The sequence below is a fragment of the Egretta garzetta genome, unplaced genomic scaffold (genome assembly GCF_000687185.1).
Source record: "Egretta garzetta isolate BGI_Z169 unplaced genomic scaffold, ASM68718v1 scaffold322, whole genome shotgun sequence".
Taxonomy (NCBI): Eukaryota; Metazoa; Chordata; class Aves; order Pelecaniformes; family Ardeidae; genus Egretta; species Egretta garzetta.
Window position 1 is genome coordinate 1,154,629 of NW_009259044.1, and position 13,976 is coordinate 1,168,604.

At 36.9% G+C, this 13,976-nt stretch overlaps 1 protein-coding gene across 1 annotated transcript in view; it reads right to left on the reverse strand.

The window, feature by feature from the left end:
- The window catches only part of LRRC28 (leucine rich repeat containing 28), a 49,836-nt gene that overhangs the window by 14,396 nt on the left and 21,464 nt on the right, over positions 1-13,976 (reverse strand). The window contains 1 exon segment of the mRNA XM_009635055.2: positions 2,058-2,264. Coding sequence (XP_009633350.2) covers positions 2,058-2,264 — 207 coding nt within the window.

A 13,976-nucleotide genomic window follows, 5' to 3' on the forward strand; every position in this document is an offset into this window, starting at 1 on the left:
ACATGGACATGTCTAAAAAAAAAAAAGAAAACAAACAATATTCTGTCAGGAGACAAATAAAGTGTCTGCTTTCTAACTCAACTCCCTAATTGAAAGAAATGGTTTGACAATTCTTGCTTGAGTATCACTTGTAGGTATTTCTACATTGTTATTCAATAACAATTTCATTGTTATTTAACATCCTTACTCAGTCATTAACTAGTAAAGTGAAGTTGCATGTAAGAATACACGCAAAAAAAACCCATTAGCCAACATGCGCCGTTAGTGGAAATAATGCTACAATTATGCCTTAACTTCAGTAATACTCCAAGAAAAATATTTTCCCATACAACAGAAGATAGATCTAATCTTTTTGCTTTTCAATGCACTAACTCTTTCTTCTACTTTATTTCATCACATCTTGACCACTCTGAAGCCTGATTCTTCAGAGGAAGGATTAAACATTTACATTTATACTGTGCTGCTTTTCCTCTGAACTCTAGGATTTATGATTCAGTTTCATATCCACAGATAGCAAATTATCTCCAAATGTTCACCAGTGAGTTACTATTAAGAACTACTGAACAAGGTCAATTGACAGTCTTTGATGTTTCCCGTTATTTTAAAAGTTCCTTTTGAATGTTTTGAATTTGAGTCTAAAAATAAAGAAAAAAAGAAGGTGTGTCATTATATTAGAGATTTATTTCCTCCTTTTGAACTTAAAACACTTCAGCAGATCTATGGCTCATCCAGGTCACGGCTCACTCACAGATAAGCTACTAGCGCAAAAGTAGCAAAAACTTTTACCCTTTAATATTTCATATCTCATTTTACTGAACATAATCTTATTTCTGCAAAATTAAAAAGATCCAACTTCCTGTCTCATCAAATGGAGTTAAAAATATTTGCCAAAATAGGGGAAGCTACTCTGCTTGTTTTAGTTAGTACTGTGGAATCTGGATGATGTATCCTGGAACTCGTTTTCTCTTTTATATAATGACATATGTGGGAACATAACTAAAACATGACGTCTGGAGGCATTATTTGCACTTACTTTCCAGTAATATAAGCTAAGGTGCTCAGAAAATCAGAAAGATCATAAGCTTCTTCAAAGACTAAATTGCTAGTACTGAAAAAATTAAGTTAAACCTATACGATGTAATTCAGAAATTATAATCTATCTCATTTTTAGCTACGTCAATTTTCAGCTTCTTTTCAATGTGATTATCATGACTTCATCTGCACCTAATTAACACCAAACTCCAATTGTCTTCCAGAAAAACTACTAACGGCTATTCGAATGACGTGACAGATCTGCATGCGTGTCTGTATTTCAGCAGAGATTAGCCCGTGGCAGGGCTAAAAAGTAACACACATGTGGAAGAGGACTTTTCACATACAACATTCACAAACAGAATGTACAGTCCACAGTTACTGGCAACACAACTACTTCCCACAACAAACCACCACACACTGACTGCACCTCCTACTCTTGAAGACCTGCTTCGACACTTCCAAACTTCGTAAGGGTTGAGAGAAAGGCAGATAAATTTTTTCCTGTGCTGATACCGTGAAAAGTTTCCTATACACAGCACAAACTAAACCTTCACTAGATTATACAATACTGACATTCCTAACGATGAAAAATAATTTCTGTGGAGTTACTGGGATTCCACAGCAAGTTTTAAACTCTAGCTGAAGAATTAGTGAAATCATCAGATCCAGCAAACAGAAACAGATCATTACCCAAAGTGGTGGAACTCAGATTACATAGTACTATATTTAAACACAACAGCATTTAAACTTTTTTCCCCTCTCAGTTAGCTAAAAATAAAGCAAATTTGATCGCTGACCTATTGCTTTAAAACAGACACGAAACCTTAACCTGCATTTTTAAAAATTAACGTATTTTCCAACAATATGATCACTGTGTGGCAACTCCATAAACAGAGTTTGTAGGGACCACCAAAGAAAATCACTTGTTGCCTTCTATTTTTTTTTTCTTTTGGGGATGGAAAGTTTGTTTTCCTGTGTCTTCTCTGACCCACCCCCCAAGCCCAATGACAGCAGTGACTCACCAAGTGGCAAAAATGCCAGGCGGTTTCCAGCCATGGAGAGCTCATTGAGGCTTGGTAGCTGGCACAGGTGGCGGGGAACGTACCACAGGTGGTTTCGGTCTGCAGTCAAGTACTGCAGCGAAAGGCACATATGCAGCCTTTCAGGTAACGTTATCAAACGATTGGTTGAGATGTCCAGCGTTTGCAGCTCCCTCAGGTCTCCAACCTCTGCAATCCAAACAGGAGGCATCGAAAATTATTAACATAACAATTTTCACAAACAAGACCACAAAAAAATGTCGCACATAAATCGAAAACAAAAGATCCTTGGTTAGCTGTGCTGGTTTTCCTCTTAAAATGCTGTTCTATCAATCCATGTTCAGAACTGATACTAATGAAGTGAACTAATCTCCATCCACTTCATATTTCAAATCTTTTTGATGAGGAACAGCTATCAGTTAGGCAGTATGTTTAAATATGAGATCTCTCAAGATAGAGCATTACTGAATTATGACAATTACTGCTGTCAAAAATATCAAGCAGTTTCCCGGTCCTAAATCAGAACTAGAAAAAAAAAATACCTAAAAACCAAAAACCCAAACCAAAACACATTACATAGCCTGCTGTTGAGGGTGTTTTGCACGACCCCAAACTCATGCAAATTCAAATTTATTTTTTTTTTTTTTTTTAAACATTCGAGGATGCAGTGCTTATATCCACCTTAAGATTCTCTTGCAATGAGACTTACAGATACATGCACAGCACTTCTTGCTTAGTGACAGTCACCAAGCATGCTTAGGAACAACAGCTCTGTCTTCGTAATACAATTCAAAAGACCTTCTTGATAACTTACAGGTTATTAAGAAATCTCTAATTTATTATTATCTTTTTACAAAGATATTGTAATAAGTTCTAACCTACAGTTGCAATAATTACAGCTTCTAGAGATTTTCTTTTTTAACGTTTTAACAATTTTAAAAGTACGTTTTGTGTTTTAAATAGTATTGTATATTTTTTTTAGGTAGGTAACAAATGAAGTTCTTAAAAGTCTGCAAGACATAATCACACAAGTAGCCTCATTTGTGCAACAGAGTGACTTTCCTTGTGTCTGGCCTGTAGGACCAGGATGCACTTTCTAAGGACTGACTGACAAATAAACTAAGCAGCTCTACAGGCTATCTCATTGTTTATTTAGTTATTCTTTTACAGTTACTCTAAAAGTTGCATAATTCTATATATTATTTTCCCCAAACATAGGGAAACTGTAAACAGTTTTGCTTTGGCTTTAAATACTTTACAGCAATGGAACGAAGTCATGAAGTGCTTGGTGCCCCTAATTCTTGCTGCAGTTCTCAGCATCTTGCAGAACCAAATGTACTTAGCTCTTGGCTGAATGAAACCAGCTTTTGCACCTGATAGCTGCTAAAACAAGATTCACTAGAATTTCTACACTGAAAACACCAGACAATCTACACAATCCACAATCTGCTCAATTTACAGCTCTATCACCCAGATTTTTTTAAAAAGATATAAATAGGGTAACACTGTTTAAGTTAAAGCTGAACGGAACCTGTTGTGCCCTTAAGCTCTCTGCAGCAGAAGCTAGAAAATTCACTATTCCCCGAGCTCTGAGGTAGCACCTTGTATACTACACCCAAAGAAGAAAACAAAACACCAGGTTATTTTCAGGCTGTCTTCTACAGAATGGGAAAAAGAAATGGCAAATCTGAAGCTGACCTTGGGAAAAACTGCTATAAATATTACTAAGACTGAAAACAAGAAAAAAAAAAGGGAAGTTATAATTCGGTATTAGAGATTTTCACAGAAGTACTAATTAAACAAAATGAGTGTGGACATTTAAAAGGAGTTTCTGCCCACTGCACGCAATCCCAGCATTAACTACAATAAAGAATCAACAACATAGTATATGCATCGTTTTAGAAAAGATTACTGACAGAAGTAGCTGCTATACACAGATGACCACATTCTTCAAACCTCTTAAGTTTTGATGTCAACAGGGATCATGAGCTTTATTTTAAAAGGTTTTTCTCTTACTACAAGATTGAAAATGAATGGCAAAAGCAAAATAATCACCACTAAATAGCAAAAGACTACTGTGCAAAAGAACTGCAGTAGAGCTCATTTTTAAAGAGTTTTATATTCATCACAAACAAAGCCATATGCTTGAAAACAGTGACAGGAAAAGATCCACCTACATTCAGCCAAACCACTGACCACATGCAGTCAATAATAGGCCTCGCTATTTTCATGCACTAACCTTTTTCTCTGCCACTAAAAACAGTTTTCTAATTCAGTTTAGGTCCAAAATCCCATAAATGTTACGGTTGGCAAAGCTGGCACAGTTTCAAAGGCATTGCTAGAATGATATGTTTCAAATCTAAGAGGAAATAAAAGTATTCTCACTTTATCCTTCATCCGAAAAAACACATACTTGCCCAAAACTTCATCCTCTCTACCTTAATCTTCCAATGCATACCAGATGTAAACATCCACTTTCAACATACAGTGCCATATGTTACAGAAACACCCACTGACCCATGATGAAGTTAAAAACTAAACAAAGTGCCATCAGATTAAAGATATAAGCCCCAGACTCCCTACCATAGTGTGAAACCTCATTTTGAAGAATGTGCTCAGGCATTTACTCATGACACTAAATTAGTTTCAATCTCATTAAAGCAAAGGAAAATAAAGAGGAATAACACAAAATATAGCCAGTCCTTTAATAAGTTTTTCAAGCTTTTAGTTACTAAGTAGTATTAGCCATGCTTTAAAAATCTTGCAACATAAATACTGAAGGATGCCTTGGCTAACAAACACAGTGAAAAACTTAAAATATGTCCCTTCCTAACACCTCATCAAGCACTAAGACACATACAAGAGGTGGACTTGGGAAATTTCAGGCAGACACATAGAAGAAAATAGCTAATCCCAAATAAAAAGAACTGACCAAGAATGGACTTTTATTCAGAGATTCTGCCCCTGCCCCCAAGGATAAGAGAGAGGCAAGCATTGTACATCACCACTAAACCACGTCGAGGAGTTCCAATTACATTTAAATGAAATTCATAAATGTATAATTTAAGATTTATGTTAGCTCTAGGATTAACACTATCAAAATCAACATTGCAAAGCACTGAGCACCATTTTGATACCAGGAGCCAGAAAAAAAAAAGAAAAAAATCCTCAGTAGCTTTGCTAAACCTCTAACTCAGAAAGACCCAGTCCAAACATGAAGTTCACTGCCAGTTCTTGGATGCAAGTGTTTCAGCCGTGTCCATCTGCACGGATTACTGCCTTCACATATAGCTGGGCGATTCTGTGGCGTGGCCATATGGTACAAATGTGTTCGTGGCATAGCACACATGCAATGGCTGACAGACTGTAAATCCACACACTACCTTACTTCACAGAAACTTAAACGCAGGCTTATACCCAGAGTCCTGCCTACAGCCTTCTGAAGGCAGCTTCAGCTACACAGATGTACACATAAATACTTCAGACTGTATTCTAAAACTGCCAGCGATTGAGTAACTAACTAATCCTTTTTATTTTTTGACAGTACGAAGCTTTAGAAGTGATTACTGTGGCTCCAAAAAGCAGCCTTTGCATTCATGGGAATAGCTTTCTCAAGCACCTGGAGAAAGGACAAGTGAACTGTCATCATGTGTGTTTGGGTTTGCAAAAGAAAAACTGCCAAATACATTTGTCTCTCAACACAAAGAGAAATGAAACATCGGCATACTTTTTTGTTTGTTTGTTTGTTTTTTGTTTTGTTTTTAAAAAAGTGAAACCTTGAAAGAATTTCAGGAAATTTCCAAAATTACCGACCTTCTAACAAAACTGATTGTCTTTGTATAAACATACTTAGCAACAGATTCTGATGCAATCTATTTCTGATTCAGGTGGTTTAAATGCCAGTTTTTAAAATTAATTCCCATGGTTTTACATGAAGGAAAAAAACCATCTGGAATTAAGTAGCCTATACAACATATAATAATTGCCAAAGGCAATTCAAACTTCCCTAACCTTCTGGGGGTACAGGCCTCACCAGCTGCATAACTCAAAAATAACTAACAGTTTTCTTTACATTTCAAGAGCAATCCCACCTTTCCCTGTTGGGCCATAACCCAAAATTTCATCCAAAGATATATGAAACACATACACAATTGGATCTGAGTGTATGGAAGGCATGGAGTTACTTTAAATCAAATGCTATCTCAGTCTTTCCATCCAAGGAAAGGAAAAAAGGGGACAGGAAAGAGCTACAGACCTACCTGCATGAGAATGCACCTCAAAGCAGGTTATTAAGAAAAAGCAGAGAACCTACAAGGAATGGAAAAAGGGACCGATCAGCAAAGGGAGCTGGCACTTAAGAGGTCAGGCTGCAGATGTTAAATGAAAACTGCCAGGAGGCCAGGAAAACGGGAACTCACAGACAAACAAATGGTTTCCTAACATGAAATAAAGACCAAGGAATGAAGAACTGGTGTCAACAAGGGGTAGAAATTAGGATCACAGACCAAATATTAAATTAGCTTTTTGCATCATTTTTTCCTGTAAGAATAATGCTGTGTATGAGGACAGAGACAGAATACCTCATGGGAACAAGGACAAAGTACTGAAAATTACCACATCCATTACTAAAATGAATTGAGGCGGCTTAAAAAATTTCCATCCCAGAATACTGAAAAAATAGGTTATATATCAAAATTGCAAGCTCTGGCACAAAGATTCTCAACGAATAAGACATTTTCTGGGATAGCAGCCTATGGTTGGAGAAGTGTTCAACCTGTGTTCAAAAAAGCGCTGTTAATGTGAACTCAGTGCTCTTCAGCATCTTGTAACAACTGTTCTAAGGGGAAAGAGCAAGCAAGAGTAACCAACAACTGGAACATAAATAGAAAGCATAATGAAAATACAACCCAGATCTTTCCAAGTGTAAATCATGCTATACTGGCTTATCTTTCTTTAATGAAATTTCTTGGTTAACACACGAGTATCGCATCTCATAGCAAATTATTGGGATGGAGAAAACATTACCAGTGGTGGTGTTCCTCAAGGGTCTACTTTGTTTGGAATCTCCATTTTCTACCTTGGTAAAAAAAAAAATACTAGGTTTTTGTTTGCTGTCAACACAAGCACTTAAAGTACTGCTAATACAATAGAGAACCAAGTTATCATACAGGAAGAAGAGCAAGAACTTTTAGACTTGAGTGATTGAAATGGAATGAAAAATAACAGAAAATAAGCATGAGAAGAAGGTACTGCGAGTCAGGCCTCTGCTTGAAACAAGGAAGGAAGGGAAGGATTGGCTATACTGGTTCACCACTTAACAATAACTAGCCACCAGTGAAAATAATTAACGCAACTTCTATATATAGCCAGCACTGTACTAGGAGCAAGAAGGTATGGTAGTATACCTTTAGTGTTGTAGGCAACAGTGATCTTGCTATTATATAAACATTTAAATCTACCACCCTGCTACTGAAGGGTTCTAACAGAGGCGATCCTCTCTCTTGCCTGCCATCTATTCTGCAATGCCATCAGCACATCTCTGTTCCAAGGCCGCAGGACTCCGTACTAAAAATCTTTGCTATATACTATGGAGTAATGTTTTCCAGCTTGTGGTACCATGAGGGACATATTCTTACGAATCCTTACAGAATCAAGTGCTAGAATGACTGGCTGCGACTGTGAAGCACTGGACTTCATGCACCCAGTGATCCCTCTCTATCCTGGGGTCTAAAAAGAAAGTTGGTTGCTCCAGGAAGGGAACAGAAGGCAGCTACCACATACTTCACCCTCAAAATATTGTTTTAATCAACTTCCATGAACCTGAATACAAGATCCATTTTCCTATTAGACCTGTAAAATCATGCAACAGTGAGTAAAAAGTGTTTGAAGGCTTTCATACCTACAAAGTTCATTACCTGTCCCATTAGAAAAAAATGCAAGTCTCTAGACATGCCTGTGAATTTGAACTGTGATACTATTATCAGTTTAAAACTGTAATGGACAGGAAATATAAGTTCAAATCACTAAGAGCTTGATGGAAAAGATCTCCTTTAGATCTGCTCTGGGATGTCTCAGGAGGACTTAAATAGATTTTAAGATGGTTAAAACAAATTAAATCGCCTATTATATATTACATTACATTTACTGTCCTACCACACAGCTCACATTTCATAGCCTATAAAAATTAAATTTTCTAGCACAAATTGGCACTTGTGATAGACCTGTGCCATCTTCAAACAAGGAAGTTTGACCATAACTGAAAATTGGCATCATTAGATTTAAGGACAAAGAAAAGGGGAGGCAAATTGAATCACATTTACATTTTGACACTGCTGGATGCAGATCTGTTACTGTATTGTTACGAGAGAGCTTGAAAAAATGTTCTGTTTCTCAAGCCTAACAGACCTGAAGATGATTTTTTTCCTTGTATTCTTCCCATGTAGGCTAATATTTGCTCAATATTTGAAGAAAAAAAAAGGGATTGGAAGAGATGTCATGATACTGCAGCAGCTATTTTATGAATAACCTGTTTTTAAATAAGGTGCAGAACATGAGTTCAAACCCATAAAAATCCTATGAAAAAAGCCTCTATCCCAGCTGATCAAACTTGAATCTACTACTTTTAAAGCAATACTTACAGTTGCATTTCACACATATCCTGGCTCAAAAGAACACGGGAAAAAATTTTCTGGGGCAGGGTTGTCTTTGTGAACATAGTCATGGAAGTAACACCTCAAAGATGGTCCTAACTCTGTTTCACCTACTTCAGCCATAACCTATATTGACTCTTCTCCAAAATATTTAAGCAGCATACAAAACCCCAAACCAAGAGAAAAATACATACTTCTACTGAACATACCCAAATAGAATCTTTTTTTCTCAACCTTGCTAAATGTCACACACAAATTTAGTACCAAAATTTATTTATTTTGTACCATCACTCACAAGCGAAGGTGAGAAAAGTGGCTTTCTAAAGTTCAAACTTGCTAAACAGCAATTTTAGTTCATCTAACAGTGGCTGAAAACAGACATCAGGCATGAGGGTCTCATTAAGTCAAACTCGTCTAAAGGTCAGTGGTTCCCCATCTTTCACCATAATTAAGCTTCAATTAACAAAACTGTCAGTCTTCTGTATTTCATGGGTCCAGCACTCTGTGCTTTCCTCAGCATCAGCACTGAAGCACCAGAGGGCACAGATCCAAAGCGGTTATTAGGTTGTGCTCTGTATTTCCCCTCAATGTACGTTTGGAATTCCATTTTCTTCCATAATTTGATGGTCTCAATTAGAACAAATCAGATGATAAAAATACCAGAAATTCACACACATGAGAAAAGTGGAAGAGGTGGGTGAAAGGGCAAGAAGGAGAGAAAAAGTTGTTTATGCACAAAGGTAACTCAAGGTCATGAAATGATCAGGTTTGCTGGTCTTCTGGTTTGTTTTTGGGTTTTTTGTTTGTTGGTTTTTTGGTTTTTTGTTTTTTTGGTTTTTTTTTTTTTGAAGACAACCTGTACTTTCATTTTGCTCAGTGTACTCTGCCTAGTACTTTACTGCCCCACAGCAAGGTACTATTGCTACACAAATAATAACAGATGTGAAATTAACATATTAATATTATTCTATGGTTTTATTAGATGATATCCCAAATGTTGGACAGAGGAGCCAAAATTAAGTGTGAAGAGACAGAATGGTACTTTGTCAAGTATATTGCGTGAAAAATTCTGCTAGCACCTTACAGAAAAGTCTCTTACTTAGGAAGTGATGTATTTTTGTTGTTATCTTTCATTTGAGGAACAGCTGTTTTCCTTTTTCTGGGTGTTCCCGGGTGACATGAACATAAACAAATGTGACATGAATAAAGCATGAGACCCGTTATATTTCTCTTGTTTTGTTTAGGTCTTACCAACTCACTGTGCACTAATATCACTACATGGGAAGCGGGGGAAAAAGCCTTCCAGAGAAATTTTGTGCATAAGAAAGAGCTAATGATTTGAACGCAAGATGCCAGCCAGCTAGAGATGGCTGCTTAAGTACCCTGCTTTGATTAAGTACAACAACCCAGTAATTGCCTAAAATTAAGGCAAATAAAATGAGCATCCTAAGGAAAGATTAAGGATGGCTTAGGAAGCCACAGAGACAGGGCCAGACCTGGCTATAAATTCTAGGACAGCTTTTTCCTTTCTTCGTCTTCAACGGAAAAACTTCAGATCCACACAACAGACTGGTTGCTCTGACAAACATAGATTAGTAGCTCCTAACCCGTTACCACACTAGTGTCTAAATAATCCAAGCAAAGACCTATCTGTTGTGACTGTTGCTATCAACTGTTTCCAACCAACTGGAAACAGAGACATAGTTTTCTTGAGGTTAGTGGGGTTCTTTTTTTCTTCTTTCCCTCCAAGAAGTAACCAAATGCATAACAAAAGCAACAGGTCCAGGTTAGATTTTCATCTTTCAGTGGAAGAGTTATACTCAGCCAAGTTATATTCACTTATCTTACTACTGGGAGATACCAAAGAACCCCCTTCCCTGAAGGTAAACTCTGTCTCAGTAATAAAAAAATGCAACTACAAATTTGAGTGGGATGTGGGAAAGGAAAAAGAATCAAAGGAAGAGCTTTAGTTTGGCACCATGATTAGGGCTTTGGAGTCGCCATATTTGTTTTTCAAAGGAATGCTAATGGATGGGATTGTCTTAACTGCTGTCCTATGAAAATAAGAGTTATTCCAGGCCACTGGAAGTTACTACAAATTGCAACAGTAATTACAGGGGATGGATGGCCTAACATTCACAGGAAATATTCCCACCATAATAGAGGTGCATCTTTCTCAAATGCAAGCTATGGATTCACATACCCTTTTCTAGCGGCAGTAACAGGAGCTTCTCTTGCTCCTCCTTACTTGCCCAGCCAGCATTTGTGTGGCCACCCAGCAGAACTGCTGTTTCACCAGTGCAGAAGGCTGGGCAGGAGCTACTATAATGACGTGGCTGCTGCTGAGGAAACAGTATGGACCAACTACTAACAGTTTCTGTCTAAGATTATCACCAAAAAAGACGACATCTAACTTCAAACAGCAGGAGCAATGTCCTGATTTTCAAAATGCTGAGAGCAACTGCAGTCCTTATCTTCACCAGTGGAAGATACTGCTGTTTAGTGTTTCAAATCAGCACAAAGTAGACAAGTAAGGCTTGCAATTACACTCCAAACCCCCCACTCAGTCATTCCAAATTGCATTCCTTTAGCTACACAAATAAGCAGCCTTAGTGCATAAAGCTCTCAAACATGAAGTAATTACCAACTGGAGTATACTTGCAGTTGCTTGGTATCAAAGTGTTCCATAAAGAATGACAATTTAATGCAGATTTGGACAATGCTAAGTTAAACATGGGTCTTTATTTTAAATACCACTGCAATAAAATTAAGATAAGTGAAATACAGGTATCAAACTCTGCATGTGTGACATGAACCACAGGAAAGTTAATCTCACATAATACCTCCAGTTCTACACATTCTCTTTAAAGGCTTTTTCCATTTAGATTTAGTGTCAGTAAATGATGCATTTTATTTTGCCTCAATATCTTTAATAGACTAGCTGAGTAAAAACAAGGATGTCTACAACAAGTAGTATTTTAACTCTCTCACAATGGTACATATAAGAGAATTATATTTGGCCAGCAAGGTCAAAATGGAAATCAATACATTCTAAAATTCTTCTATTGCACAGCACTAACAGTTTGTGTTTGTTCACTTTCAACGACTGAATGACATTTGTTCTCCAAGCTTCCCTGAGCACTCATGTCCTACTAGTAAATTGCATTTGCTTAATGCACAAGTAAAATCAACTACCCGTTAATATAGCTAATCACTACATAAGTTACACAGAGCTTAGGGAAAGGAAAAAAACCAAGGGAACCAGAGACAAAAGTACATTCATGGACAACTTTATCAATAAAAACTTCAGAGTTTAAGAGGAAAACAAGTTAACTTTTAACACTCAACCCTAAAAATCACAAAAACTAAGCTTCAAGAGCTCATTTTTTTCTTGTCAGAAATGTTAATTTGGTGAAACAAAAAAGCATCTCAAAAATTTCAAATGAGTAAGAGGTTTTATATGGAAATGAGTAGCAAATTATTTTAGTTTAGTTAACTGGTAATTTTATTCTGAAAACTAAATAGCTGAATAGGCTCTATGAACTAACAACTACTGAATTTCATGAAGAAGTTTGCAGCCGTGCACTGTTGTAGCAGATACACGCTGCTTAACTTTTACCAATCTTGTTATGGTGGTAAAGGACACAATGAACTGTGGTTTTCAGCATTTATTTATTTATTTATTTTAAAACAATGGTGGTAAAGGCAGTAAAAGCATGGACATAATCCTCCTGAAAAGCTGATTTTTTTCTTGTATGGCTTACTTTGTCTTTGCTAAGGACCCTCCTGAAATAAGTCAGTGCAGCAAAACAAAGTTAGAGCCCCTTGGCAGTACAGCATAGTGAAATCAGTAAAGCATTTCTAATGTAAACCTGGAATTTGCAAAGCGGTGACTACCACCATTTCCTTTTTCACACATTTACAAACCAATGAAAAATTTCAGAGAAAAAAAGACCCACAGTTTAATATCTGTTCAAAGCTAAGGTTCTTTGAAACCCTGACTAAATGCTATTGAACACATTGTCTGTATTAAAGAAGTTTTCATACTACAAAAACACAAACACCATTTGTATATGAAACACATCTTTCTCAGCATACATCCAACTCTCCATCTCAAAGATTTAGACTCAGCCTTGTCAATACACATCTGTCTTCACCCATGTGAACAGCTATTGGCAAACGTTTATGAGAGAGGCCCTGAGCATCTTAAAACCCCCTTTAAGTTCAGTTTTGCTTTTGGGTAACAGTTCTAAAAAGAAAGACTTTTAGAAGTATTTTAAAAAGCATCTGTTCTGAAGTTTCAGAAGTGAACTTCATATATATCACATGTGTCTTGAGCCAGGCAATCAGTAAGGTCAGATCTTTACTATCAGAATAATCAGCAGAAGAATTCAGTGCTGACAGATGAGTTGCAAACCAACATTTTCTGAAATTCCTTTACTTAGGAAGCTAGTCTGATATTAGGCACTATATGATCACTCAAGTTCAGGTTAATTTCTTGGAATATGTTAACTCTCAGTAGTAAGTGATGATTTCTATAAGAACAGACAGTCAAAGGGAAGAGACTTGCTAGAAGTCCCATAGTCTTCCTCTCCTACAATGAAGACAGGCTAATACATGCATTGCGCAAGAAGGAGAATCCGCCTCATGACAGCCCCAAGCTATGTTGCTCAGAACGTGACTGTTGCCAGCCATAACATGGAAAAACCCTTGTATTGAATTCCAAAGACGCAACTTTGCTGTGCTCAGTAGAGGATTCAGCATGTTGAGGGAAAACGTTCCAAAAGGAGGGGAATGACACCTTGAAAAAGTTTACAGTAATCTGTGTGAATTTTGGTTTAATGTAGGTTTTTTCCAGTGTAAGAATAAAGTTGAAAATCCTAAAGATTCCTTTTTAGTTTACATTTTTTTAAGTACAAAAGCAAACACCCCCCCAGTATCTTAGCATAGATCCAAGCATTCTGTTGTAATAAACACAACAGCGATTAAATTCATTTTCAACAGTAGTGAAGACAGATGTACAGTAAATCAGCCAGACAAGCAATAAGGCATCATACCATCTCATTTATGAAGATTATCAGAGATGCCACCAAGAATTTGGAGGGCAGGAGGGGATTTGCCTGAGCTATGAATGGAGTAATGATCTGTAGAGCTTTACAGCCCACACATGTAATATATAAAATTAAAGCAACTAGGAATATGATTTTAATAGTTTTTATGGCTTTTCAGATACATTTATATAACTAACACC